The 26,429-nt window shown below is 37.1% G+C and overlaps 1 protein-coding gene across 8 annotated transcripts in view; it reads right to left on the bottom strand.

Moving 5' to 3' along the window:
* Positions 1-759: 759 nt before the first annotated feature.
* Positions 760-26,429, bottom strand: part of USP53 (ubiquitin specific peptidase 53) — a 28,886-nt gene continuing 3,216 nt past the window's right edge. For 7 of the 8 annotated variants that reach the window (XM_021554975.4, XM_077783050.2, XM_021554974.4 and 4 more), the window contains 15 exons: positions 22,042-22,741; positions 20,199-20,291; positions 18,229-18,363; positions 17,056-17,169; positions 16,894-16,976; positions 16,477-16,582; positions 15,900-16,046; positions 15,224-15,373; positions 14,563-14,734; positions 13,805-13,954; positions 13,039-13,182; positions 11,927-12,653; positions 9,938-10,011; positions 5,143-5,248; positions 760-4,368 (listed from right to left, as the gene is read on the bottom strand). In XM_021554975.4, coding sequence (XP_021410650.3) covers positions 3,366-4,368; positions 5,143-5,248; positions 9,938-10,011; positions 11,927-12,653; positions 13,039-13,182; positions 13,805-13,954; positions 14,563-14,734; positions 15,224-15,373; positions 15,900-16,046; positions 16,477-16,582; positions 16,894-16,976; positions 17,056-17,169; positions 18,229-18,363; positions 20,199-20,291; positions 22,042-22,185 — 3,348 coding nt within the window. In that variant the 5' untranslated portion in view covers positions 22,186-22,741 and the 3' untranslated portion in view covers positions 760-3,365. Of the gene's footprint in view, positions 4,369-5,142; positions 5,249-9,937; positions 10,012-11,926; positions 12,654-13,038; positions 13,183-13,804; positions 13,955-14,562; positions 14,735-15,223; positions 15,374-15,899; positions 16,047-16,476; positions 16,583-16,893; positions 16,977-17,055; positions 17,170-18,228; positions 18,364-20,198; positions 20,292-22,041; positions 22,742-26,429 lie in introns of those variants that run through there. The other variant, XM_021554978.4, reaches the window with a different exon arrangement.

The raw sequence follows: 26,429 nt of genomic DNA on the forward strand, positions 1-26,429 counted from the left end.
ACTGCTGGTACCTGTAGATAAGAGTGGTTTCAGAGATCCTGGCTCCAGTGCACAGGAGGCCTGAACTGTGATTGCATTTTCACAAACACCAGAATGAGGGTTCCAGCTTTTGAATGAGGCCATTAAAGAGACAAGTTCACTTTTTATACCCCCCTTCTGGCATGATATCACAAGTGAAATCCCCAGTGAACAATCAAGAAAAGACTGCAATGTTACTCCATTTATATTTTGATAAGGAAGACAGGTGAAATTTAAAGGCTTAGAAAGTTGAATTTCAAGCCATCTTCCACTGATTTAGTTTTCTCCTTCAACCAGATCTGACATTAAAGGTTTTGCTTACAAAGTGCAGGCTGGTGCTGCACTGGGCTCCAGCTGGTCCCTAGGCACATGGAGCTCCTAAGTACAGAGATCCAGGTAAATTTTGCTTATCCCTAGTGAAGATAGTAAAGAAGCTCATGTATCTGTCAATCACTTGTCACCAAGTCTGTGGGATTATGGTATAAAAATGGCTTTATGCATTTCATAGCTGTTTAAAAAGCTTAATATAGTTAATAGCTTTATGAACAAACACTTCATCAGAAGATGAATTCATCATCTTACTTCATCAGAAGATGAATTTTACTGTTCAGAAAAGGTAACCAAACTACCATCTCCACAAAAACTTTGAACCATCAGCAGCCGCATTATCTGTCACTTTAAAAATGTAGCTTTGGAAAGCCAACTATTTTTTAAACATGAAACACAAAAAGAGCAGACAACAAAGATTTTAAATTTTTATCTTGATATTTTGAACAAGTAGAACTTTGCAAGTAAATAATTCTAAAGACTGAAAAATATATTAATTACAAGACTCGTTAATATCTTTACTGTTACAAAAATTGTCTAGGCTCTTATACAAATCTATAGCTGGAGGGGGACATTTATAAAAAAATAAATAGGCACCCTAGGTAAGTTAAAACGAGTTATCACATATTAGTTAGCAAATATTACATACATACATGGAGTGCAGAGGCAAATATAAAAACGAAGGTGCCTTGATTAGCTGTCTATTTAATCATGAAATACCTGGTAAACATGGGTCACAGAGGAAGCTGTCTGCTAAGATTGCTCCAAGCTAAGCAAGGAAACTGAAGTACACCTAAGTTACTGCAGCTACTTTGGACAGGAGTTTACCAGTTGTGCTTACTGGGAGCAGAGTTCATTGGTATCAGTAAGAGGCATTCATATTGCTCATGGTAGAGAAGTATCAACATTGCTATGCATGTTCAAAAATAAGTGTTCTAACATCATTCACAGTTGTTGCTGTGCTATCCATACATAAAAATACTGTCATTTCAAATACAAGATTTTTTTGTTCTTTTGCAAAACATTTTACAAATTATACATTATTTACAAATTCCAATAATCTTGGTTTTTACACAGGTATTAGAAGACAGTTGTACTTAACTGGCTATGTATATTATGTAACATGGCTAGATGAAATAGAAAAGTTTAATTTACAGGTTCTGAAATCTCTTAAAAATATTACAATAGGAATCACCCAAGTTCTTACATTTTTAGTGTTCTTCTGTATTCAGTTGATTTTCTTACAAAAGGATCATTGCTGTAAGTTGCTGTTTACTAGCAGCCATACAGAAAAATGCATAGTATTTTCACTATAAATTCTAGAATTCATTTTTTTTTCCCAAGTGCTACAACAAATTTTGATCAAGAAGGTAGAAAGGTTAATCTGAGATACCCGGTTTGTTGCATATATATAATGTTCCAGTTCTACTGTAAGGTAAATGTTATTTAAAAGAAAAGAAAAGAAAACCTGACCTTGCCACAGAATAACCAAAACTACTGTTTAAATGTTTACCTTGGATAATTGTGCTAAACAATTGCCATAATTTGGTTGAAGCACTAAAACATGTACATAAGGTTATAAACATGAAAAAAAGCTTTTCTGATTTTTTATTATTTTCATAATAAAAGGCATTGATGTTTAGGTGTAATCAGCAGCACCCCAAGTTGACACTCCAATGTGAATAATGGAAAAATGTTACCCTTTTATGTTGTGCCAGGCTTTGCTATGCTGCCTCATGCATGCAGTAGATGGTTTTGTGCACTGATTTAACTAACCAGATAAAAGCCAAATAAATCTTCCTCCTTGTTACTGAGATAAGTCAGGTTAACAAAAGACAAGGTAAATTCCAGAGCTGCCAAAACTGGAGACAGTGACAGAGCAGAGAAAGAGGAACCACTTCTTTCCATGCCCCCTTAACGACCAGTCTCAGTCTAGCTGCACATTCAGCCTGATCTGCTAATGCAGACATATCCATGTGTAGGACTGATCCAAATGGGAAAACATGTTAGTGTAAAAAAAAAAAAAAAAAAAAACAAAAAGAGGAAAAAAAAAATCAAACATGTGATCCCCATGAACCTGGAAATAAAAGGGGAGTTTAATAAATAGCAGCATTGACTTTGCATGCAATTGTAGAGTAAGTCAGGACTCAACATAAGTAGGAATTACATCTAAAATTTTACAAAATTAATCTTTCTTAGTTGCATAACTGTATTTAAAATTAGCATTCCTATTCTGTTATACTGGTTTGTAACTTAGGAAGTTAAATTTAATAAGTTAAAGTATACAGCTTAAAGGATGAACAAATCTGATAAATGTGTTTAAAAACGTACACTAACAGAGCAGAGGTATTAATAGGAAAGCATTACTGCAGTTTACTTCAATTCCCTTTGAAAATCTAATTTAACAGTTGCAAACCAAAATGGTTTTTAAAGAAGTATTATTATTAAGGCTTTTCAAATAAAAAATAAATCCTCTGGGTAAACTTGCATTAAAGACACTTGAAGGTTTGTGAAAGCACAGACTCTGAGAGACATTGCTTGAAAAACCATGTCACCTCCGGCTACCTCTGAGGATAAATACTGCTCTGTTATGACTTAATGTACTGCATTAGTTGTGGTAGCATGCTTATCCCTTTTGTTAGTCTAAGAACAGTGACCACAGTCTGAAGGAACACTGCTTACACTGCAGCTAACCACATCATCTTCCAGAATTAGTAACATCCAGCCAATCCCGCTGCTGCAAGGTGTGCACACCCAAGGGACCACATGGAATACAAACTGAAGACAAGCTGAGTAACAGAGGTAAGCATTAAGGCAACTAGAGTAACAAATCCAAGAACCACAAGTTTAGCACCTCTTCTCTTTGCCTCCATTTGCATATCGGTTTGAACAGTCACAACTCCTAAGCAAGTACAGTCGGCTGGGTACCTGGTTAACACACACACAGATTTGAGGTTGTGCCCCTTTACAGACTACATGAAATGCTGAAGTCAGATCTAGGTGTGGGCTTCCTGAAGAACCTATCGACTGCAGTGTATTCCTTCTGCATTTGCCTTGTACCTCTGTTCCGAGGTGGGATGCCTGGGCTCCAGAGTGGCAGGGTATGTGGCATTCAGATCTACTGCGGCTGCTGGAGAATGCTTCTCCTTGTGGAAGCTTCCGCTCTCTGTGAAATACAGCTTGGGCCTCTGGTGGTACTTCAGCCTGTAGGTGTCAGTCATGCAGCTGTCTACGGAGAAGTAAGTGGTTAGGGACACGCTGTCGTTCCCATCCACATAGCCAGGGCTGGGTCCTGTGTGACGAGATCCTTTCTTCAACATGTTCTCAGACACAGTCCAGAACTCATTAACTGATAAGCGAGGTGGAGAATCCGGTTTATGAACAAACACTTCGTTCCCTGGAAAGGGCTCTTTAAGCCTTTGTTCAGCTGGGACTGTGCTTGCTTCTGATGCAGATTTTGAAGGTGCACCTGTTTGCCTTAATGGACTATTTCGCAATGCTGCCGTTGATTTTACATCTGCTACCGAGTTATTCTCTGACCCTGCCAAAGTGCTCAGAGCATATTTCTTCGGAGGTAAGGGGGGAGGAATGTTCTGGTACACAGCTTCAGGCACCCAGAGGGGGTCTGCCCTCCGGAGCGGGTGCCCCGTGTGCTCGCCAGGAGGGGCGGGCGGCACCACCGGCCTTTCCGGCAGGCTCTGAGGCACACAGGGCACCAGCCCCACCTTGGGACCCAGAGTGTGATGGGACAGATTTCTTGTGTGATGGGACTGTGGCTGGGCAGGGGGGGGAAAGTCGCTGTGGATGGGCTTCCTGCCACAGGCATTGTCTGGGAAGGGGTGGGACACACTGTCTGCACAATACACCGGCCCGTTCAGCTTCTCAAACCTCTCTGCGTTAAGCCACTCGCAAGGGTTCAGTTCGTTTGCCTTGTTCCTGCTGTCTGACTTGACAATCTCTTTGACAGCTGGCTGGAGAGCTGATGATGGGAAAAATTTCCTGTTGGTCTCAGGCATTTCAGCTCTAAAATACAAAACCGTGCAGGATGTGAGTATCCATAAAAACATATGAAAAGGCTCATATAACAGGGATTTTTTCAAATAAAGCTTTTGTAAAACTGCTGAAATATTCAAACTGACAAGACAGGACCTGTTGAATAGGATACAGCCCTTGGAGTTGGAGTTGTATTAAATTACTCCAGAGTTTCTTTCATTTGAAATGTAAATGTGCCCCAAGAAGGTAAGATAAATTCCTTCAACATTCAGGACTAAATCAAATCTGACCTCTGCTCTCTTCTAAACATCCTTGTGACTCTGATACATCTGTTTTTCAAATACTGGATGCTACTTGAAGTTGATACATTTGTATTTAGATTCTCAGTTTTTAGGAGATACTGAGCACTGAGTTCATATTAGAAACAAGATACAGCAGTAGCTTCTAAACACAAATTAACTCTTTCCCCCCTTCCAGACAAACATTTCAAGGCTTTATAGGGTGACTCCACTAACCAAAAATTGGTTAATCACTGCATGTTGCATATAACTCCAACCTGAAAAATGTTAAATTCCTCTTTCTGGTAAGATGGTTTCAAACCATTTAAGCTATTTGTTGACATTGTCTGCATCAAAATTAAAGACAGAGAGAATTTAGACCCATGAATTATGCAAAATTTAAAAGGAATTGTCCATCAAAAATATTGAGTGCCTTGACTTGTCAATGCTTAATATTGCTCATTGTAGTATAACAAAAATCATTATTTCTTAAACTATTACAGAGAAATATGTCAGTACTGGTTACCTCTTTACTGGAGGGCTGGGCACCTGCAAATGTAGTTCTGTTGGGAAACCAACATGAGGATGAGGTCTGTAGTTAACTTCAGAATTTATCTGGTCTTTCTTTAAATCTGTGGTTAGAAAAGAAAATATTTCCAAATTAACAGATGTACAATCCAATTCCTTCTTTGTGATTCCTCAGAGATTACAGAAACAAAATACAACAGAACATTCTCTTTCAAGATTTGATATTAGTCAAAATAACCATTTTGAAGATAATCTGCACGGAAGGTCAGATCTTAGAATCTGGAGGAAATTTTCTGCATTTTCCTGTTGCCAGAAAATAGGTAATTATCACAATTTTGAAGTCCTGTAGACATACTTTCAAGATCACCTTAATATTTAATCTAGCTAAAAGCACATTTTCAAAGGAAGTTTTTCTTAAAATGGTGTTTATTCAAACATCCCAAGTAATTTAAACAACAAAATAAGAACTATGACTTCTAAAAATTCATTTTGTGTTACAATAATTAAACAGAATTAATACTGCAGAGATTGGGACTGGTTTAGGTTGTTCTGTTGTTTGTGGGTTTTAACAACTCAAACCCTAGAGCAGCCTGTAAGGCTCACAGTGACACTGGGCAGACAAAGAGAACATTCACCCACGTGCCCCAAACACACAGCGCTGAATGCCTGGGCCAGCACCACTGTACTCCCACTCCAGAAGTTCCTTTTATTCCTAGGCAAAGAATCATTCCCTGAAAATACACTCCTAGTGAGCAGAAAATAAAGGAAGCATTGAAGTATTTTTTGTCAACACCACACAGCATAAAATACTCACTTGGCAAGTGACAAGCAGCAATCTGTTTGTTGAGAGATAGACACTCCAAGTCTTCCTAATGCCATGATTAGCCTACTAATATCAGCCACCTGCTCTGAAGCCACTCAAAGGAATGGCTTCTTATTTTTATCATTGTTATTATTAATACAATGGCTTATTTTGTCTATGTACAGAATACACTCATAAGTGCTACACCTATTTCACTTGTTATTTCCCTAAGTTTAAATATTTAAAGTCTTGGAACTTTAGACTCACGAACACATGAACAGAGCAGAAGTAAAGTGAAAACTTTGAGTGTTGCTGTTTGGTGATGCTCGTTTTTGGGGTCAATATCTGCCCTGTGTTTAGGTGACGTGAGACTAAAGACATGAAATCTTTGACCAAGAACACAGGTAGTAAAGGCTAAAGCAGCACACAGCTCAAGAGACAAAGCCTCCATACGGCTTTCCTCAAGTCTTAAGATGAAAAAAAAAAAAAAAGTCACAATAAACAATACCACCACCTTAGAAATCATATTTTTGGGAAAATATTCTTACTGAATGATCCCATGCACAGAACAAATAATTAACCTGAGAGTTCAAAACTTCTTGTGTGCCACGGAGCTGGCTAACAGTGAGATAACCAACAGGGAGGTAATATTTGGCACAGAAACATTTCATTCTGCTGCAGGCCGTGATGATTTTCCCTCCGACCCCCGGAGGAGCCCGCAGGCTCCCGGGCAGTGCCGTAGGCAGCCGGGAGGCGGCAGCGGAGGCCAGCGAGCGGCTCCCGGGCACATCAGCCGCGCCAGGTGCCTTGTGCCCGCGGAATTCCAGCGAACTTAAAAATAGATGTGTTATTTTCCTTCTGCTGACAGGACAGCCATGCACGGTTAAAACCAGACGCCGGCTCGATTGGGAATTTTGGCTCTACGTTCTCTGCAAACCTAAGTATGGGACACACAAGCCCTGCTCAGATGGAGCCCCGCATCCTTGTCAATGAGTCACTGAGAGCTGAGCAATAAATGAAAGGTAATTGTGTTCTGACATATAAACCTGTCTGCTTTTAAGATTTACAGACGTCTATTTTCACATCTGGGTAGCCAATCCAGATTTTCAGGAGATTAACAGCCATTCTACAGGTAGGACTAAGCCCACAGGTAGAACCAACAAGGTCTAGTCTAATATATCTCCATTTGCACAGACAGAACACGTGCAAAAATCTACCAAGTCCAGCTTCTGTGGGGAAAAAAAATCCCAAATGAAAATAAACCCAAAACCCCTACCAAAACCTCCAACAAAAACTCAATTTCACATTAAATTCAACTTACTCTTTATGGGTTTTAACTGCATGTTTCCTGGATTTTTTTTTTTTTTAAGATTTCCTACATTATCAAAAAAAACCCCAGCAACAAAGCAGAATATTTATTGTAAGAAATATTTGTGGGTGAATTCCTGTCTCTAAGCCCAGATGTTTTCTGTATTCAGTTGAAATTACAGGCAAACTTACTGGAAGTTTTGGAAATGTGGAATAAGTCTCTCAGTCAAGGAAGTAAGTATGTTATAACTTGTCCAAAATAGAGTATTATTTCTGAAATACAGTGAGCAATCTTCTTTTTTAAAAAGTAAAAGAGAAATCCTTCTATTCTATAAACTTTACTTTTGGAGCAACATTCAGTTGCAAAACCCTTCATAGGTATCTTTATCATTCAAAGACACTCCAGTCAAGCACTTATTTGTTTCTCTTTTATGGTAAGTAAACCAAGTAGCTACAAAGCTTTAATTCTCTATTAATTCTTTTAAATTTGACATTAGGTACATTGACTGTACCATAAGGGTAAGAACTGGAGTTCCTTAAGAGCAGTTGCATGTTTTAAATTATTACTATAAATGTACAATTTTCCTAAGCATATGAGCTGTCTTTTTCAGAATTGTGTTTGGTTTGAGGGGTTTTCTGAAGTGACACATAAAGGCAATTGTGATTCTTCTTACACACTAACCAGATCTTCAGAATTACCCTAGATTTCAGTTTGAGTTGTCACATGCTATTGAACTGAACAATGGGAAAACCATTAAAAAACAATGGGAAAACCATCAAAATTAGTAATCTTTCTTTAACTTGCAGAACATGAGGTTGGAAGTTTTGCCCTCACACTGCTCATGTCTCAAGTACTTCATACTCAAAAAAAACTTTGCCTCCTCACTCACCCAGTTCAAACTTCATAAACACAAAGTGATTAATATAAATCATGGATACTACATCTGCTTACTCAATATTTACATTTTCCTGCCAAAATCTGACCACACAATTTAGGGATTGGTTTTGTGGGGCCCTTGTTTCAGTACTACAGTTATCCACTGCTTACTGCCCATGTAAGGAGCAACCATTTGCTCTCCCAATCACGGATCCAGTGTTTCCATCTTTATAATGTTCTGACAATAAGTTTATTTTTGTTAAGTCAGGGACAGAATGCCTCAATGCTGAACAGTAGCCTCATTCAGCTCCAGTAAATAACATGAGGCTGGTAAAGCACAGTTATACAAACGGTGGGCATAATTAGAAGTCCAACATTATTTCCATAAGAAGTTTTCCACACAACAAACCACTCAGACATATTTCTTTGGAGTTGCCATGAGAGCCTAACAAAGATTTCTTACATTCCATTCCTCTCTCAGAAAGGACTGAACATTTTTTTTAAAGTCCTATTTTCTGGGAGTCTGTCTGGCATTTACCTACCAATCCATGTCTCATTCATAATATTCAGAGGTGAAACACAAGGTAATACAACTGATACCTCTAAATTATTGCTGTTGTCCTTGCTGAAGCTGTCCTGACACACTTTTTGACAACCCAAAAACTGAGTCCAAATAAATTCTTTACCTCAACTAAATGTAAAATTATCAAATTATTCATCTCTTTTTGGTCCATTGATCACTTCCATTAGAAGTATTATTTTCCAAAATGGATCTCAATACATGCATTTTTAATAAGAAGCTATTTAACAGTTAGTTACTGAATTAGAATAATTGAATAGGTGGGATCTTATCATCAATTTCTTTATGCTATCTTGGAAGATCACATGGAATCACTATACTTTTTTAAAGAAAATGTAGGATGCATGTTGAAAGCTTGAAGTATTCTTAAGTACTCTCTCCAGAGAACAGTTCATTGCTATAACCCACTCATTTTTCATGCCTAAAGAGTATTTTAAGTATTTTTCACTGTTTTTTTTTTTTCCCCTTTTTTCCTATCCAACTGTGTTTGATAAGAATGGTATAGCACAGAACTAAAGCAGAATAAATCTTATGCAAATCAGATCTTTGCATTCTATGCTACTCATTTTTGGTTGGTTTTGTTTGTTTGTTTGTTTTGGCTTATCAAAATAAGCAAACACCAAATTAGTTCTCTTTCTGCACTAAAAAATAAATCAGAATAAGGACAGAAAAGGTAGAACTGGTATGGCAACACCCCACCCCCACTTTAAGTCCTAGGAGAAACTATACTATGCATTATTTGAAAAGAAGCATGATATCTATAAAAATCAAATGTTTCCTGAGGAAGTGGCCTAATATTTATTGCCCCTCTTTGTACAAGCACCCTCCCATTGTTTCAGCAACAGCAGATAATGATTTTGGCTGGCCTCAGGATGACCTATAATATTTATATGCCAAGGCATTTATCAACTTTATAAAACTCCAGCAGACATATTAGTATGTAAAAGGAAGTGGACTTTCTTATTACAAGTGTTTCTTCCTGATACTGCTTCATATCTAGGAGGAAAACAAATGGTGCCACAGTCCACCCAGACATTTAAAAAAAAAGTCCTCCTTAATACCCACCAAGAAATCTCCTAGCAAAGCTTTTGGGGAAACCACAGGGAGTGCACCAAATTACCATGTCATCTCTGTTAGGGATTTTTGGGTTTTGGGGCAGGGGGGAAGAGAAATTCTGGTATATTTACAATAGTTTTTGAAAGCCTAATTTTTATATGGGTTCTTACCATGGAAGCTTCTGTTCTGCTGGGGTACTGAATGTACCACACTGTCAGCTTTTTTGGTTGGCAAGTTCTGTTCACTGTAAAAGAAGCATATGTGTGATTACAGCATTGAAACTGTTGAACAGACACCACTGGTCATCCAATCCAATTTATTTGTAGGTATAAATATCTTAAGTAAGTGCAACCTGTTAACCAACATTCCATCTTGTCCATTTTCCTAATCTGATAATTTGCTATTAATTAATTCTTTGGTTTGATAACAAATATTATTCTAAGTTGCAATTGGCACTTGGTATCTACTTCATAGGGATTTTCATTTAATTTTTTTCCCCTCAAACTGGAATAGAATTGGAAGATCACAGCTAGAAACCCAAAAGGAGAGAATAAATATTATCAGAGGATTTACTAAATCTTGCTGGTTTAGATAAGCAGAAAACATGCATTACTAATCCAGACAGGGAACTAACAAACACTCTGCCAATTTCTACCTTCTACAAGAGTAAGGCAAGGAAGAAGATACACAGGGCCAAAAGTTCAACTTGGAAGAACCCCTGTTATTGAAAGGACAGGAAAACAAGAAAAATACTGAAAGAAATATGAAGAATGCTAAACAGTAATATTTCCACTTTCTAAAAGAACTTTCAAAGAATTAATTTGTATTTTTGGGGATTTAGGAGATAGTCTGAAAGGTTAGCAGGGAACTAGTAGGTATTGCCAGCCAATTGAAATTACCAGTCATAAAAAGCACGTCCCAGGAAGTCAGTTGTATTTTGATAAAGTATGTTTCTTTCTTTCTTTCTTTGACAAATGTTCAAACAACAGTGTAAGTAGCTTCTTAATGAACAACACTGTTTGAAATTTATCTTATTCTCTCTCACAAAATGACACATTTGGGTGCCCCATTGCCTCTTGGGCGTGCTTAAAACGAAACAGTTTCAACTGTGCAAAATCATTGTTTGAGGCAACCATCAAACACTGAAAATACAACCCTGAGTTGGAGTAGCTTTATACAAAATTATGTCATTAACCAATAAAAGCCCATCAGGTTTTTGCATAGTGAAATTTTGTACAGTTTGGTGGGAGATAAAGAGTGGGACAAAGGGGAGAAAGGTCAAGGCCCTTTCATATCCTTCTATTTGCCATTCTCTTTTCCTGTGAAACAAATTGCCATGAAAACATATGTCTAAAAATTTGCTTGGATCTAGCAAATTAGATCTATTAGAGACTAGGCTTGGGCTCCCAACTGTGCTCTTCCATTTTATGGATACAAACAAAACTTGAAAGAATGAAAGAGTTTTAGAAGGATCTACATTCCACACACAGTTTGAGATACACAGTACTGAAAACTGCATGTAGAAGGATTATAACTTTCTATTTCAAGCATCACATAAATTTAAGTTGGAATGGACCTCTTGAGATCAAGTCCAACCAGCTTCAGTAATTTTACACTTCACTGAAAAGATTTATTTCAGACAGGGCAATCAATTACCAAGTGTTCAATACGTATCTGAGGAGATCTAGAAAACTGAATTTCTGCACAATGACTGGTAACAGCACCCAAGATTCACCTACTGCCATTCCCATCCTTGTCAGGGCCTGAACCAACGTTACAGGTGTGATTAAAATAGACACAGTATTATTCCATAGCAGATGGAAAGTTACACACAGTCTAAAAATCTTGTAAGTAAAGAAGCGTAGCAATTACTACAAATGAACACACCCTGCCCCTCAGCAGGGCTTAGCAGTTCTGGCTCAATGCCTCAGTAACTGGCCCAGTGCCTTCCAAAGAGAACCAGAGTGAACGTAAATTGAACACTTAATTGCCCACACCCTTATTTCTAGATACACTTTAGCTTTCCACATACCTGACTTCAAGCAAGTTTCAAAGCATGTTTTCCTGGATGGTTTAGGTTTTGAAGAACACACAAACGTTAGAACAGGTTATTTTTCCATAAATACAGTCTATGCAAGCTCTAAGAGAACCAGCATTACCTGCAGGAAGCACTTTCCTTCGCATTCTTGGCATCTGCTGTATTTATTCCTTCAATAACAGGGGAGTCTGGATTTGCAGAGCCGTTGCTGATATGGTCACTGCTTTCATACCCAGATTCTGTCCTCTGAATTTGCCAATTATCACCATGGATTTTTCTCTCTGTAAATCCCTTGATTTTTTCAGCATTCCCTTTTCCCTCAGAATCCAGTGAACTTCGACTTCCTGTATCCTGCTTTGTCTCATCTTCATATATAGTCATTAAACCCTTCTGCATTTGGTTCTCCTTTGGCCAGTGGTTAAAGCCCCGCTCCTTTTCGTGCTTAGATTTACTGCTCAGGTTTGCTTTGTGCTTTGGGCTGTGCTGCTTTTTCTCAGTCTCACTGAAAATGCTGTCTACATTCAGTGTCTCTCGCATTGGTTTCCAACCTTTACTCCTGCTCCTCATACTTCCTTTGTCCCTGGAGTCTTGGCTGGTGTCCGTGTCATAGCCAGTGACGCCATCGGTTCGAGTCCTTGTTACTGGTTTCTCCCCAGCAGGAGAGGGCTCTGTTTTGTTTGATCCAAGCACATGTGCAGAGAGCTTTGCCTGGTGAGGTGCTTGGTTGTCATGCTTGTAGGGGCCCCTTCCCTGGCTGCCATAGATCCGCTGATCCATGCAGTGCCTCAGTCCATTTCCAACTGGAGGAGACCCTGACTTAGCACTGGAACGGTCTTCCCCAATCAAGTCTTAGAAGAACAAAAAGGAAAAAAGTTCCATTACAGTTCTCGTTAATATTTCATAGAAGGATTTGTGTTGGAATGAACTTTAATGATCATAACAAGCTCCAGCTGCCCTGCCACAGAGCAGGGACACCGTCCACCAGACCAGGTTGTTAAGAGCCCCATCCAACCTGGCCTTGAACACTTCCAGGGTGGAAGCAGTCATTTAACTGATATTGTTTAATGTTTCTTACAGTATCTCTACAAATCCAGTATGTATTCTAACATACTGAAAACTGGGAAGGCCTAATCTTACAGTATGGTCTCTTAAAAGGATAAAATCTGCACAAGTAGCATTGATGTGAAAAGCAATGTAATCCATTGGTTCTCTGGTTATATTTTTAACATGTACCTCTTTGTCTCCCAGACTCTTTCCTTGGTCCTCTGTCTGCATCTTTCCGTAAAGATGTGAAGTTTTTCATGTCAGCAGCTTTCTGGGCACACTCTCTGGATAAATCCTTCAGCCTGTCCTTTTGCTCACTGTATCCTAACTTGGCTGCAAAAAATACATCTTGTCAACTGTCATTCCTCAAAAGTCATTCATTACCAAAATACACAAACATTTATGGACAGTAAGATTTGTTCGTAGTTTTTGGACTACTTAAACTGACTAATGAATTATTTGACACAGATTAAGAACGTGAGATTTCTTTACAACCACAGGACCAGGTCCATTAACATACAGGACTACAAACCATGCTCTGATATCACAGTATTGTTGGGGAAAAATGTACCTCAAGTAGCCAGTGACCCATAGAGCCACACCTCAGCCTCAGGTCACTAATGTGCCTTTTAATCAGCAACATCACTGAAAAGCTTGAGAGTGAGAAATGGAGCAAGGCCTCAAGAGTCACTTCAGTTAAAGAATAACAATGGTAATAAATATTCTGCATTTACAGCTCTCTCTGGAAAAGTTAATATTCCATGGCAGATATTCAGATATTACTTAAACATTGAGAAAATATTTGAATAACAACTGAATCAATTCCTGAATTTTTTTCCTTAGAAATAGTTCTAGTCCTGAGGTTAGTACCCACCTGAAATGCTATCAATTGAAATCTTTCATAATAAGACATATCTGGTTTATTTTTTTGGGGGTGGTAGTAGGGAATACACACCTGGACCTCTACCACCACTCGCTTGAATATGGCTTCTACTGAACGCTGGATTATCTGGCTGAAGTTTTTTATTACTCCTTTGATTAGTGGAGTCTCCAATTCCGTTCTCTTTCACGTTGTCTGGTTTAGCAGCAGAATGCTTTTCAAATCCTATCAAACAGCATATTTATCTTTAGAAATAAAAAGCTTCCTAATTTGAATTTCCACTATAAAAAGTTTTTAAAAGAGAGAAGGCTTTTTCATTCTGGATTAAAAAGCCAGAAGAGAAACATCACCAAAAACCACACTACATTTCAATAGGCTAGGCAAGAAGGTTCTGTAGTATTTTATATACTGCCATATTTATAGTGGTAGCCTGCAGTGAAACAGGATCCTCAATTCTTTGCTCCCTGAAGAAATCTATGTTCTATTGCTACACATGATGTGAAGAATAGCATGTCAAATTCTATTTGCCTTTTATTTAAGTTCCTTGTAAGTTATGCTTAGCATGAAATTAAAGAAGCCAACCAGAGACAGCAGTACAAATTACAGAACCACAAGATTGGATTATTTTTCCCATTAGTGTCAATTTGTATCCCCTTATTAACAGGTCTAATACTGAGTATACGCTCACACTAATCTCATATCTTTTGAGACTCTTTGGATAAAGTTTGATAAAAGAATTTCAGAACAAAGCAGCCAATCCATTTTTTCTCCTTTACAATGCCCATTTCAGAAATACAGCTGATACTGTTATTAAAAAAAACATATCTAATTACCCAAGTCTTCCCCATTTCCTCCTGCTGCCTTGCATTGAGACCAGTGAATAATCTGCTTTGGTGCATCTTCTGGGGACACAGCTGTGCCATCTGGGTTAGCATAAAATAGCAGCAATGGCTGGAAGTGACACCGAATGCACCTGGACACCACATCTTTCCATTTTGTTCCAATCTAAGAAAAAAATCAAAAATCAAAACCCCAAAACATTATCAACAGTGCTGAACCTAAATATAGAAAGAGTAATTCATTAAGCAAGAAACACCAAATGATTAATTCCAAATGTACATGAAGCTAAAACATTTTTATGTCAACCACTGTGGTTTACATAAAATGCAACAAAGAGACAGATCTAGTATTGTAAGGGCTAAAAATCAGAATATCATCCCTATGGATACAGCTGCCAGTATCTTATTTTTCATTAAAAGAAGTACAAATTCAACAATAGACAAGTGCAAAAACATTCTGAAAATTTCAGCATTTGTAATACACAACCATAAAGCAGTGAAATAAATTCTAAAGGTAATTTTAAAAAATTACTTTAATGCTGAATTTTTGTTAAAATAAAAAAGTTGTTTGACTTTCTTCAACACTGGTGTCAGAACAACACTCTCCAGAAAAGAGAAGATCCCAAAATTTGGCAGGAGTAAATCCAATACTTACCTCTTTTACATTAGCATCATCAAACAGCACCCATTTGCAGCTCTTGGTGTGAAAGGCAAAGGCACAGTAATGTCGGCTCGTGTAGCAAATCATTCCCACCAGAAAAAGCTCACTGTTTTTGGCATTTTCATCTGTAACCCTATAAAACAGCTGTAAAAATGATTACATATTTTAAAACATGTGGAAAACACAGCCTCAATTTCCTTACCTACTGCTAGCATTTCACCAAGGCAACTGTTATTTAATGTCCTGTTGTATTACACAACTTTCCTGAGCATAAATACTGATTTTTAGACTTGCTATGTCTATTTTAGGGTTTTTTTTTTGTTTGAAAGAGTAAAGCATTAATGCTCTGGAATAATTCTACAAATTTCAAACTGAAAATTATATTCCTAGATTTTCAACTAGGAAGTTTGCTAGATTAATCATTGTACTTGGGGACAAAACACTTCCAACAGGACCTTTTTCTCTCACAGAAACTATATCAATCAAACATTATAAAGAACCATAGAAGTGGACATAAACCTTATATAAATATATAAACTTTATGACAAGTTAAGTCATGCTTATAAAAAATACATATTAATATCTCTATTTTTATATATTCAGATATTCATAAAATAAAAAGTAAAATTAAATTCTAGAAAAAGCAAAGAGTAAGTTTTAGGTCAGATACCCCTGGAAGATAAAGTTGTGTTGCCAGATTCCGCATAACCTCTTCTGTCAGATCAGAGTGTTCTGAATCCCAGACTAAACCAATGGTGACAATCTCAGGGCAATTCATAAGAACACGACGAATTTTTATTTTTTGACCACAATTACTCTAGAAAAAAATGAAACAAAAACCACAACAGGAAGGAAAATAAAAGTGTTTAAAAACTGGAAGTCCAAAGGTGAGTCACTACACAAGAATTAGTTAAAAAAAAAAAACAAACTGCAATGGCTTTATTCCCAACATTTAGTTATGGTGTTTGTTCCTAACAATTTAAGGATAACATTCCTCATTATAAAAACACTTCAGTGAAGACTACAGCTTAACTTCTATATCCAATCACCACCATCTTAAAACAATAATCTCTACAACTGGAACAATAAAACATAAATGTAAGATCTTTGTTTGCCCTAAGTTGACTGCTCTGAAGCAGCAACACAAGACATAACCCTGCTTTTAGAGGAAGACTTCTAGCCTGATTTAACGTCCCAAAAAGTTCTCCCTTGTATCCCAAAGCCATGTAACATTTTTGTTTACTTACAGGACACTTTCTGTAATCATCAGCAGTATTTGCTGCCTGCAGCAATTGTGCAAACATTTCTGGCTTGAGACGTTCATGCCTCTCCATCATTTTTTCTACTTCATTACTGCAAAAAATTAATTCCATAACTATGGATCTCCCTTCTAAAGAGTAACAGATTTTAATTAACTGTACTGTATAACTAAAAAGAAGACACACAGTGGTAAAACAGTAGCAATGCAAACTTTTTTTGTCAAGCCCTCTCTACATCTTGCTTTTGAAATCCAAATGTTATTTTTGAACAGTATCTCAAAAGCATGTTGTAAACAAAAAAATACATATTCAGTTTTAACAGTTAAAAGCCTTTCTCTGGCATGCTTTGCATATTATTAGAAGGGTGCATATAGAAAAATTAGTAACAAGAATAAAAGCTCTTACCACAGGGCTGTGGTGGAAATGTAACGCACAAATTCCGTAAAAGGCAATGGATCTGATGATGCTCCACAACTGCGACACACACACTACAAAAATAAAAATATTTTATTTACTCAGGAAAGGGAAAACAAGGTATTTGTTAAACCAATCAAAAGGAGGTCTGACCTGCTCATACAGTGTCATAGCAAACTTCTGGTGAGAAATACAGGATTTCGAAGTGCACATATCTGTTTCACTGTTTGGCACCAAGTGGAAATGAATCCTCTCAAGGATATTTTCCTAAAAAGAAATAATAATATGAATGTGAACTGATGAAGTCAGAATACATGAAGAACATTACAACTTAGTACTCCAACTATGCCCCTTGGCTCCAAAATACTATGGCCGCAATGAGTTTGTCCTCTGAATTAGTAAGGCCATTTTTTCCTTTTGCCAAGAAGACCAGAGGTAATGGGAAGAAGTGAATCTATTCAGGTAGATCAGATAGATGATTAGTTCAGGAGTCCAAATGCATTTTGAATAGATGGAGCAGTAATAAGAGGCTCTCTTTCATGACTGCAAGATCTCAGACAGCCTCTTTCAGGCGTTCTGCACTGGATTTTCCCACGTACGTGAAGAAACATCTAGCAGGTAGGAATTAATTTGTGGATACTCCCAATGGATGTCCAAAGCTGAAAGTAACTGAAGCAGCAATCCTATTTCCTGCCCCTCAAATCCTTGTCTAAAGGTTAATACTGCAGGTGTTTCAAGATGAACATTTTCCTTGTCTAAAACACAGGAGCCCTTAGGAAGATCTCTTTACCACAGTTCCGTGACACTTGGAGTCACCTTTAAAGGCTACAGCATAGCTCATATTTTTCAGGAAAACACTTCACTGAAGCAGAAAGTAACTACAGCAATATTTTCAAGTATTTGTTTACTCTGGGTAAGACAATGGAAATCTCTTCTGCAGCCAAATTCAGCAATGAGCTGGCCAGTTGTAAAACATTGTATTTCAATAGCTGGTGACCCAATACTTCATGGAACAGACAATCTATTCAAATCCATAGGTGCTTCTCCTGAGAAGATAACCTCTCCATCAAAATAGTTTTAGGAGTGACTCAGAGTTCATCATTCTCATCAGCCTCCTGCTCTGCCTGAGCTACAGAGTTAAGGGAGGAAAGCATGGAACAAATTCAAGAGTACTCCATCCCCCTTACCTGACACATACTCCATGTGTCTGTTGCCCTAAACGGGCATAAAAAAGCTCAGCAAGATTATGTTATTTACATTGTACCCGTGAGCTACCAAAACCCCTAAACTACCAGAATTCTACTCAGCTCTCATGAAGACACTCACAAAGCATTCTGCTGCATCATCCATGAATCCCAGCTGGAAACGCTGCTCATCCTTGAAGCTTTCCGCGAGGGCATGTCTCATGTTATCCGATGGGAGGGCTTTCTCTCGGCTGTGCTGGAATTGTGAAAAGATGGCCTAGGAAGAAATGCAATGATTACTTAGCTTCATTAACCACTTGGCTAGACACTGTCGTTCTACACAAACACATCATTTCTTGCATAAATATGTGAAATATTTATAATGTTTAGAGATACATGTAACTTTCAAAGTTACTGTTTTCTCTTCAAGTTACTACATTTGTATTCTGCTGATTCCTCTACAAGAAGTTATGGTACCAAACTAAACACTGAACCTGTAGAACAACATACAAAACTAAAAGTGATTGTCTTGAGCTCCCAGAGGCAACACAAGCCCTGTTCTGTAATTATACAGCTTTTTTCATTTGGCCCCTGGAATAACAGTTCATCCATATGTATCTCATGTCTACAGATGGTGTGTATTTTTTAGGGCATCACATAATATCACTCATGAGTCACTAAATAATGTAATATTTACTGCTTAGGAGGGGAGTATATCTTTATTAAAATTATAAACCTTACATAAATGAGATAGAATGCCAATAATCCTTGCTATGAAATTAGCTCAGTGCTCAACCAGTGCACACAACACAAGAGAAAAGGTCAATATCTGCAGTTCTAGAACATGATAATAAATTGCACTTGGTTTTTAATTCATTTCCCAGAAGAGAGAGTTGGCTGCTACTTTTCTTTTTGGCAGTGATATCCATCCAAGTGAGCTCATCATTTAGCAAGTAAAGGAGGTTGATTCTGAAAGAACTGAAAGTTAAAAGCTATTAAATGAATTACAGATTTGCAGATATTTAAAGATGTATTATCCAGTCCAGAATTCTACGTCAAACTTTAAGGAGAACAAAAGAGACTAAAGACAGGAGAAACCATCTAAAGCATAAATAAGGATATGCATTCTTCACATAGACTTCCTATGGTTAAAATCTGTTGGATAGAAGGCAAAGATAAAACAGAGAAACAAAGTTTCACTGCTAACAAAAAGTATTTTAACCATGATTCATTCCAGGGTGTCTCTCAAGTATTTAATCTTCCCTCTCAAAACAAAAAGCAGAGACTACTGACAAAAATTACAGCCACTATCTCCATGCAAACATTCAAAACAAAGTTTTTAACAGATCTGCTTTGAAAACACCTATCACTCCTCTGGCTGCTCGGTCATTTTTTGTTATGCAACATAGCTTTATATGTCCAGCTTAAAAAAAACCAAGCAGTACAGATAAGGAGGTGTGCAGACAGGTATGCTCAGTTTAGTGGCCTGCACTAAAGTCCAAATCCCAGAATTTATTGGCAATGATTTTAGTTCATAGGAGAGGCTGACAGAGATAAAATATCCTTCATTGTTAAACAGATAAGAGGAGTTACAATAGCCCAAGAGCATAAAAAGAACCCCAACCCAACCAAAAAATCCACTCAAGTCACAAACAAGTCATTGTTTATACTCATCCAGTGTATATATTGCATGGAAATTAACATGTCCAAGATTCTGAATGCAGAATGAACAGAATTACTTAAAGAGTCAAGAAAGCAAAACCAGTAGTGTACAAAAGAGCTGGGGACAGACCCTTCCAAATTAATTAACTACTATGTTTTGAGGTGAGTACATAGGGCACAGAGTTATATATCACAAATACATGGTTAAAAAAATAACTTGCACTATTCTAACCAACCCCAGAACCCTGCACAATTTCGTCTTTAAATACAAGAAAATATTTCTCTTACAAACATCTCTTAAAAATGTCCTTAAAACTAAACTGCTTCTTTACACAAGAATGATTTGGTCACCCAGAGATAGGTATGATACAGACACAAACTTCTAAAAAAATAATTTAAATTATTTTTCCCTCATTGTGAAATATGGTTCTTCCAGATTTTTTTATCTACCTTTAAAGCACAAAATATGCAGGCATCTCCTTGACACACATGTCCAGTTAAACCTCTTAAACTTCGTCGAAATATGTCAAGTTGCCATAATACCTACAAAAATAAAGAGAAAATAAGTAATCAGTTCTGAAGGTTCTTTGTCTAACACAACATAAGGTAAACAATTTTCATTGTTTTTTTATTTCTCATAGAATACAACTTAAGTAGCAATACTGCTGCAGGAAATGTGGGGTTTTTTCCATTAGTTTGGTATGTTATGGAGGTGGACATGAAAGTTTAACATTCAGCACTTAAAATTTAGAAAATTTATATCTGTTTTTTCAACTTTTTGAAACAATGTATTTTGGAAAAGAGCTGAAATACTCTCAAGGAAACAAGCAGCAATCTAAACTCTGTGCAGGGACTGTAGCAGTTTTCTTAAAGCTCTACATAAGAGTTAAGTCCTACATTATATTTTTACAATCTCTTATCAAAATGATTGCTGAAATACATATGTTTTTGCACTGGTCAAAATAATCCTGGTTCTTACGCAGGTATGTGTCTACCTTATTTGTGTATATAAGGTAGAAACAAAAAGGTAATACCTACAAGATACCCCACAAAAAGGTAGTAACCCACAGCTTTCAATATCTAATGTCATGGATACATATGAAGTGAAGCAGTTCAGAAAGTTGTCCACTTAAAGAATAAAAATAAAACCCCTAAAAATGAATTGTCAAGAGGCACAGTAAGACAACAGCTGCAAATTCAGGGGGAAAAAAGATATCCTATCTATAAACATAAAAGCTAAAATTAAATAGGATATGTTGGAAAACCAAAGTCCAAAGCTCAGTTCTGAAGGTGGAGCAGAGGTTAAAAGAAAAGAAAGGAACACATTCCTCCTTGTAAAAGGGCAGTCACTAACCATCTGCCACTGTTTGATAAACAGCACTGGGTTGTGAAGTTGTAGGATTGTCTGAAACTAGAACTAAAAATTACTTTAGGCTTCATTTTAGGGCACCTAAGTGAAAATAGCAGAACTGCAAGAGAATATAGGTCATGCTACTCCCATTGGATGCCAAACAGCAAATACTCTACTAAAATTACAGTATAATTTTATTTTAAATACATATAGATACTGTATATACCACATCACTACACCTCTCATATCTTCTAGTTTTAAATTCATGCCAATTTTAAGACTTCCAATTTTTAGGAAATACATGTCTATTAAGTACAGTCTATTAAGCCCTCGGCCAGTTTGAGAAATAATTCTGTACAATTTAAAAACATTCAGATCCAAAATCTGAGCATTTCAAGAAGTACCTTATTATAAGAAGAATTCCAAGTCATATTGCTTTGGTACCAAGTGTATCTCCCACTCTAATTCCACAAATCTTTCCTAAGATAGAATCAAAGCCCTCACTATATGTGAATATTCTGATATATCCCAGTATTACAGGCTCACATACTAATTTTGAGAAAATGAGATTTTAATAAAAATAGTATCGTAGTCAATACAAGTAGCAATCTGTTGCCCCACCTAAAAAAGTGTCATATCAATTTTGGAAGTAATCTTGCTGTGTTTGACAGAAACATTACTTTTAAAATTCAAGCAGAAAGTTTAAAAGTTTTAAGTCCCACATTTTCAAATAGAAAAGAAAAGGTTTTCAGATATCCTTGATGCATGCAAATAAAATTTTGTGCAAAATAAAGCATTAATATTCTCAATCTTTTATAGTTAAATGCTGAATAAAATTATCTTCATAACAGTGTCTTATTCCTATAATTGTCATTTTTATTTCCCACAGACACTCAGAAAAGTCTACTCCAAAACTGTTTAATATATGAAGTTTTTTCTTACCTGAACAGCACTATTAAGAAAGCAGCTGTTTTGTCCAGGTTCATTTAGTAAGCCTTTTGTAGGGGCCAGGGATAGGATACTTCCAGGCTGATAGACTTTTCCAAGGTTACCCCCAGGTTTTCTTAGGAATTTCACCCATGCCATTGTTTTTCAGAGTTTATAATCAAAATGTTCACACTTAAATATTTAAGGATATGATGGGTGCAAGGCAAAGAAGGTGGTTCTACAATAATATTTCTAAAGTCATGGCATTCCATTCAACTCTGTGCAGTAGTAACCATTCAGGGGCTTAAGTCCATTTTCCATGAGTAGCTGTGAGCCATCCCTCAGGAGCAGTCTCCCAGTAAAAATATAGCTGAACAATGTTTTGAACCCTCAGTCTTAAAAAAATAAATAAATAAAGGTGTCCAGTTAAGGTTAAAGCATGTTAAAAGTCCTTAGGATACAAATTCTTATTAAGCAAGTTGCACAGTAACTGACTTCTTCCAGGGATATCAATAAAGTATTACTATAAATCATTAGTTGTATTATGTTGAAAGTTTATATGTATATATATATCACAGAACTGCAAAGTTCTTGTCAGGTGTTATACTCCTGTTCTCTCATTTTGTTCCATCTTCTTTTTATTTCTAACTGTAACCCATGAAATATATTCCAGTTTCCAATACACCATGTTTATTTCATTCTCTGTCCAGTGAACCTGAAATAAGAAAAAAAAAACAAAAAACAGAAATTATTGAAAAAAAAAAAAATCCAAAATGCTAAAGACCTTCTAAATTAAAATAAAGATCACAGCTGAAGCAACCTGTACATCTAAAGGCAAGATGAAATAGCCAGGAAAGAGAAAAAAAAAATCCCCAACTAATAATTGTTTTTAAGCCATAAAAGTTGTTTTATCTATCATCATTTATTATTATCTTCTAATTTCTCACACATCTCTAAAGACCAAAATAAAATTGCTGTAAAGATTCTCCTAATAACCAGCAACAGCTTATAAAAAGACCATATAGTACACAAGTTATTCAATCTTTGACTCTCCAAGTCTAATAAAAACATTACTAAGAAATAAATCTTTTTATTCAACACTCAAAAAGCTATGCTGGTTTTTATTTCCATTTTATGGATGGATTGTCAGTTAGTACTCAGCTTTCAGAAGTTTGTGCTGTCTCCTAAACACTACATAAATGTGTCATTAACCTGGTTGCATTCTCAAAGCAACCAGAAAAAACAGTGCTAACAGCAATGCAAGAATATTCTGGTTGCTGCCCCAATTCCAGGACTTTCAAATTCCAACAATAAGGGGTTTTTCTCCCTTATTGTTGGAATGAAGGAGCATGTTGAAGGTTAAATGAGTCCATTTCCAGAACATCCCCACAACCACATGTAAAGCCCAAGCTGTGATCCACTCACAACAATGGATTATTCTGTCAGTTTGGCATTACTACATCACCCACACAAACATTTGGAGAAACAGTACAGAACAGAATAAATTAAAATAAACCAACACAATTGGGGTTGCATATGTGGGAAAGAAAGAAAAAAAAAAAAGAGGGGAAATTTGGGCTCACATTTCAATGGAGATATTCACCTTAGATTCCACACGCATGTGAGATACTACAGACATATTAGTATACTTCAAAACCTGCAGCTTCTCACTACAGTTTTTTCCAATATGTAAACTTAGCAAAATTAATGAGGAGTATTAAAAAACAAAAATTGTGTAGTTTGAATACTGTATAAACTGGAAGAGAACTTTGCTTAGCTCAGAACAAGCAACATCACATTCACATAAAACCACCCTACAGCTCTCTAATACTGCTCAGTCATATTCAAAAATACCCACAGGAAGTCTTGCACTCCTAAAACCATTCCCCATTATTTAAGGGCAATGCTGGTACTTGCTTGTATTTAAAAATAAAATCCATAACTGGAACCTAACCAAAAGTCTCCTTTGCCCCATGAATAATTGGATGAGTTCTGTTTGTTTACTGATGTTACTGTATCTCACCCGTAAGTAATTTGATTTAATAATACTGGAGATAGTAAGTGTGATTAGTGGCAGCACTGAGCAAGGAGTCTGAAATCTAGCTGGAAAATGACCTTGACAGAACATCATGTAACAATTTTTTTTTCTTTATGTTCACTTCAGTTAATCCAAAAAGAGAATAGGAGAAGAAAATGTAGCTGGAAATGTGGAAATGTGTATCAGCTTCAGACCTTATTACAAATACACACTCTGTTTTGGAAACAAGAGTTCATCCAGAGCAATTTAGGATAATGACAAAGAGCATTCATTTCCTAAGAACTTACCGGAAGTAATTTTGTCTTGCATTTCAGGGCTGCCCTACAACTAATACTCCATGCACCAAGCATTTAGCTGTTGGGCTGGCTCTCAGGAAAAGTTATAACAATTCAGTGCAAGAATTTAATGAAAAAGTGTTTCTGGATTAGCTCTGTGTTACTGTCCCATTGCATTAAAATGCTTCCTGCTGAATTTCACATCCACAAAGCTATGAATACAAATAATTCCATCTGCCACACAATCTTATTCTAATAAATTGAAGAACATATTAATTGCAGTTTTCATATGTAGAAGTTCCACTGCAATTTTTTTCTCCACTGCATCAAATACTAAGGTGCATGGCTTATCATTCATTAGTAAGAGAGGCAGTGTAGTTGAGCCTTACAATGGTGCCAGAAGCAATGGGGTTAATTTGTCATCACAGCCTCTCCATAAGGTGAGAAAGCCTTTTGGTTTGAAGTTTAAATTGGACAAATATCTCACTTTTCATTTGAAAAAAAAAAAAAAACAAGAACATGATTATTCTGCTGACAAGCCTATCCCCATCACACATGGCTCCATAAACCAGGTAAGTGATGCTGCTGATCAGTTTTGGTTGCTTCACCTCCCATGAGTTTGGGGGAGCTTTCAGGTGACTGGGACTTGGACCAGACTCCCATAACCCAAATCCAATAGTCAACAGCACTATAATTAGGCCTGAAGTCTTCTTCCTTGTCTATGATAAGCCAGTGTTGCTAAGGGCACTGTAGCATTTATGAACCACTGGTGTTTACCAGATCTTTTTAAGCTCTTGGCTTGCCAAAGGTGTGAGTGACAAAGTATAGACCATCAGTCAGCTGTGCATGCCCTGTCCCTGGCAGTGTTCAAGGGCAAGTTGAATGAGGCACTGAGCAACCTGGTCTAGTGAAAAGTGTCCCTGCCCATCACAGGGGGATTTGGAAAACAATGAATTTTAAGGTCCCTTCCAACCCAAATATTCTGTGATTGAACCATACTACACTAAGTGCAATATTTCAGGAAAAGAGTTATTTCAGACAGTGTTAATGACATGCTACAGAAGATTTTTAGCATCTAAGAATTAAAGGAATATTCTTAACCTTCAGATTACAGGAATTGATTGTGTACAACTGTTCTCAATCAAAGACACTAAACAAGGGTTCTCAAACAAATGTCTATTTACTATTTAACTTCTTCTACCTTACCCAATTTCAGCCACTGTTCTTCAGTCACAGCTGATCTCATCAAGCAGCTTGCTACCTTCAGCTTTGCAGCCTCACAGGACAGAACACATGCTTGTCAAAAATTTCTGGCACTTGCCTTTACAGCTTCCAGAACAACAAATCCACTTGTCAGCAGAACTGCACGTTATCACCTGCTTGGTTGGTACACCTCAGCACATAGCTGTGGCTGGCACAGACTCTTTAGTTTAAGAAGCAGTGTCACTAAAGAAGCTTAGAAATCAGTGCAGCTGATATTTTGCCTAAACAATCACTTTCTACAAGCACATTTGGGTTTAAGCATCTCTGATATCCATCAAGATAAAACTGATGAGATAAACAGTTGGCTCTGTGAACATTGGAACTACCAGTACCTGGGCTCCTGATAATTTTCTGCCTTGTGGCTGAGTTCTTCCAGTTTTCTCTCTAGCTGGGGCATAAGCCAACTCTGCTCCTCACATCATCTTACAAGGGCTCTCTCTTCCAGCCAGCTGCCTCTTTTCATGCACTTTCTAAGTACATAATCATCTTTGAGCCTTCTATCCCTTCTGTCAAATTGAGTGGAAATCTGCCAACAAGTTTAAAAGTTGTTGACTGCTTCCATCCCTAAAATTTGGCTGAAGAATAGTTATTTACATCTTCTCAGCTTCACTTTGCCACTATTCTCAGTGTGTTGCACAAATTACTAATGGCAAACCTTTCTCATGCCCAGTGCCAAGGTTACTTTTAAGCCACACAGCATTTTGCTTCCGTTTCATGCCTCTGTGCTGAGCCTGGCAAATCCACCCAACACCCTGACAACTCTGGGAAATCAATGCCTAAACTGATGTAACTTAGGAATTTAGACACAAGACAACAAAAATGGTGAA

This window comes from Lonchura striata, chromosome 4 (genome assembly GCF_050655825.1).
Source record: "Lonchura striata isolate lonStrDom1 chromosome 4, ASM5065582v1, whole genome shotgun sequence".
Lineage (NCBI taxonomy): Eukaryota > Metazoa > Chordata > Aves > Passeriformes > Estrildidae > Lonchura > Lonchura striata.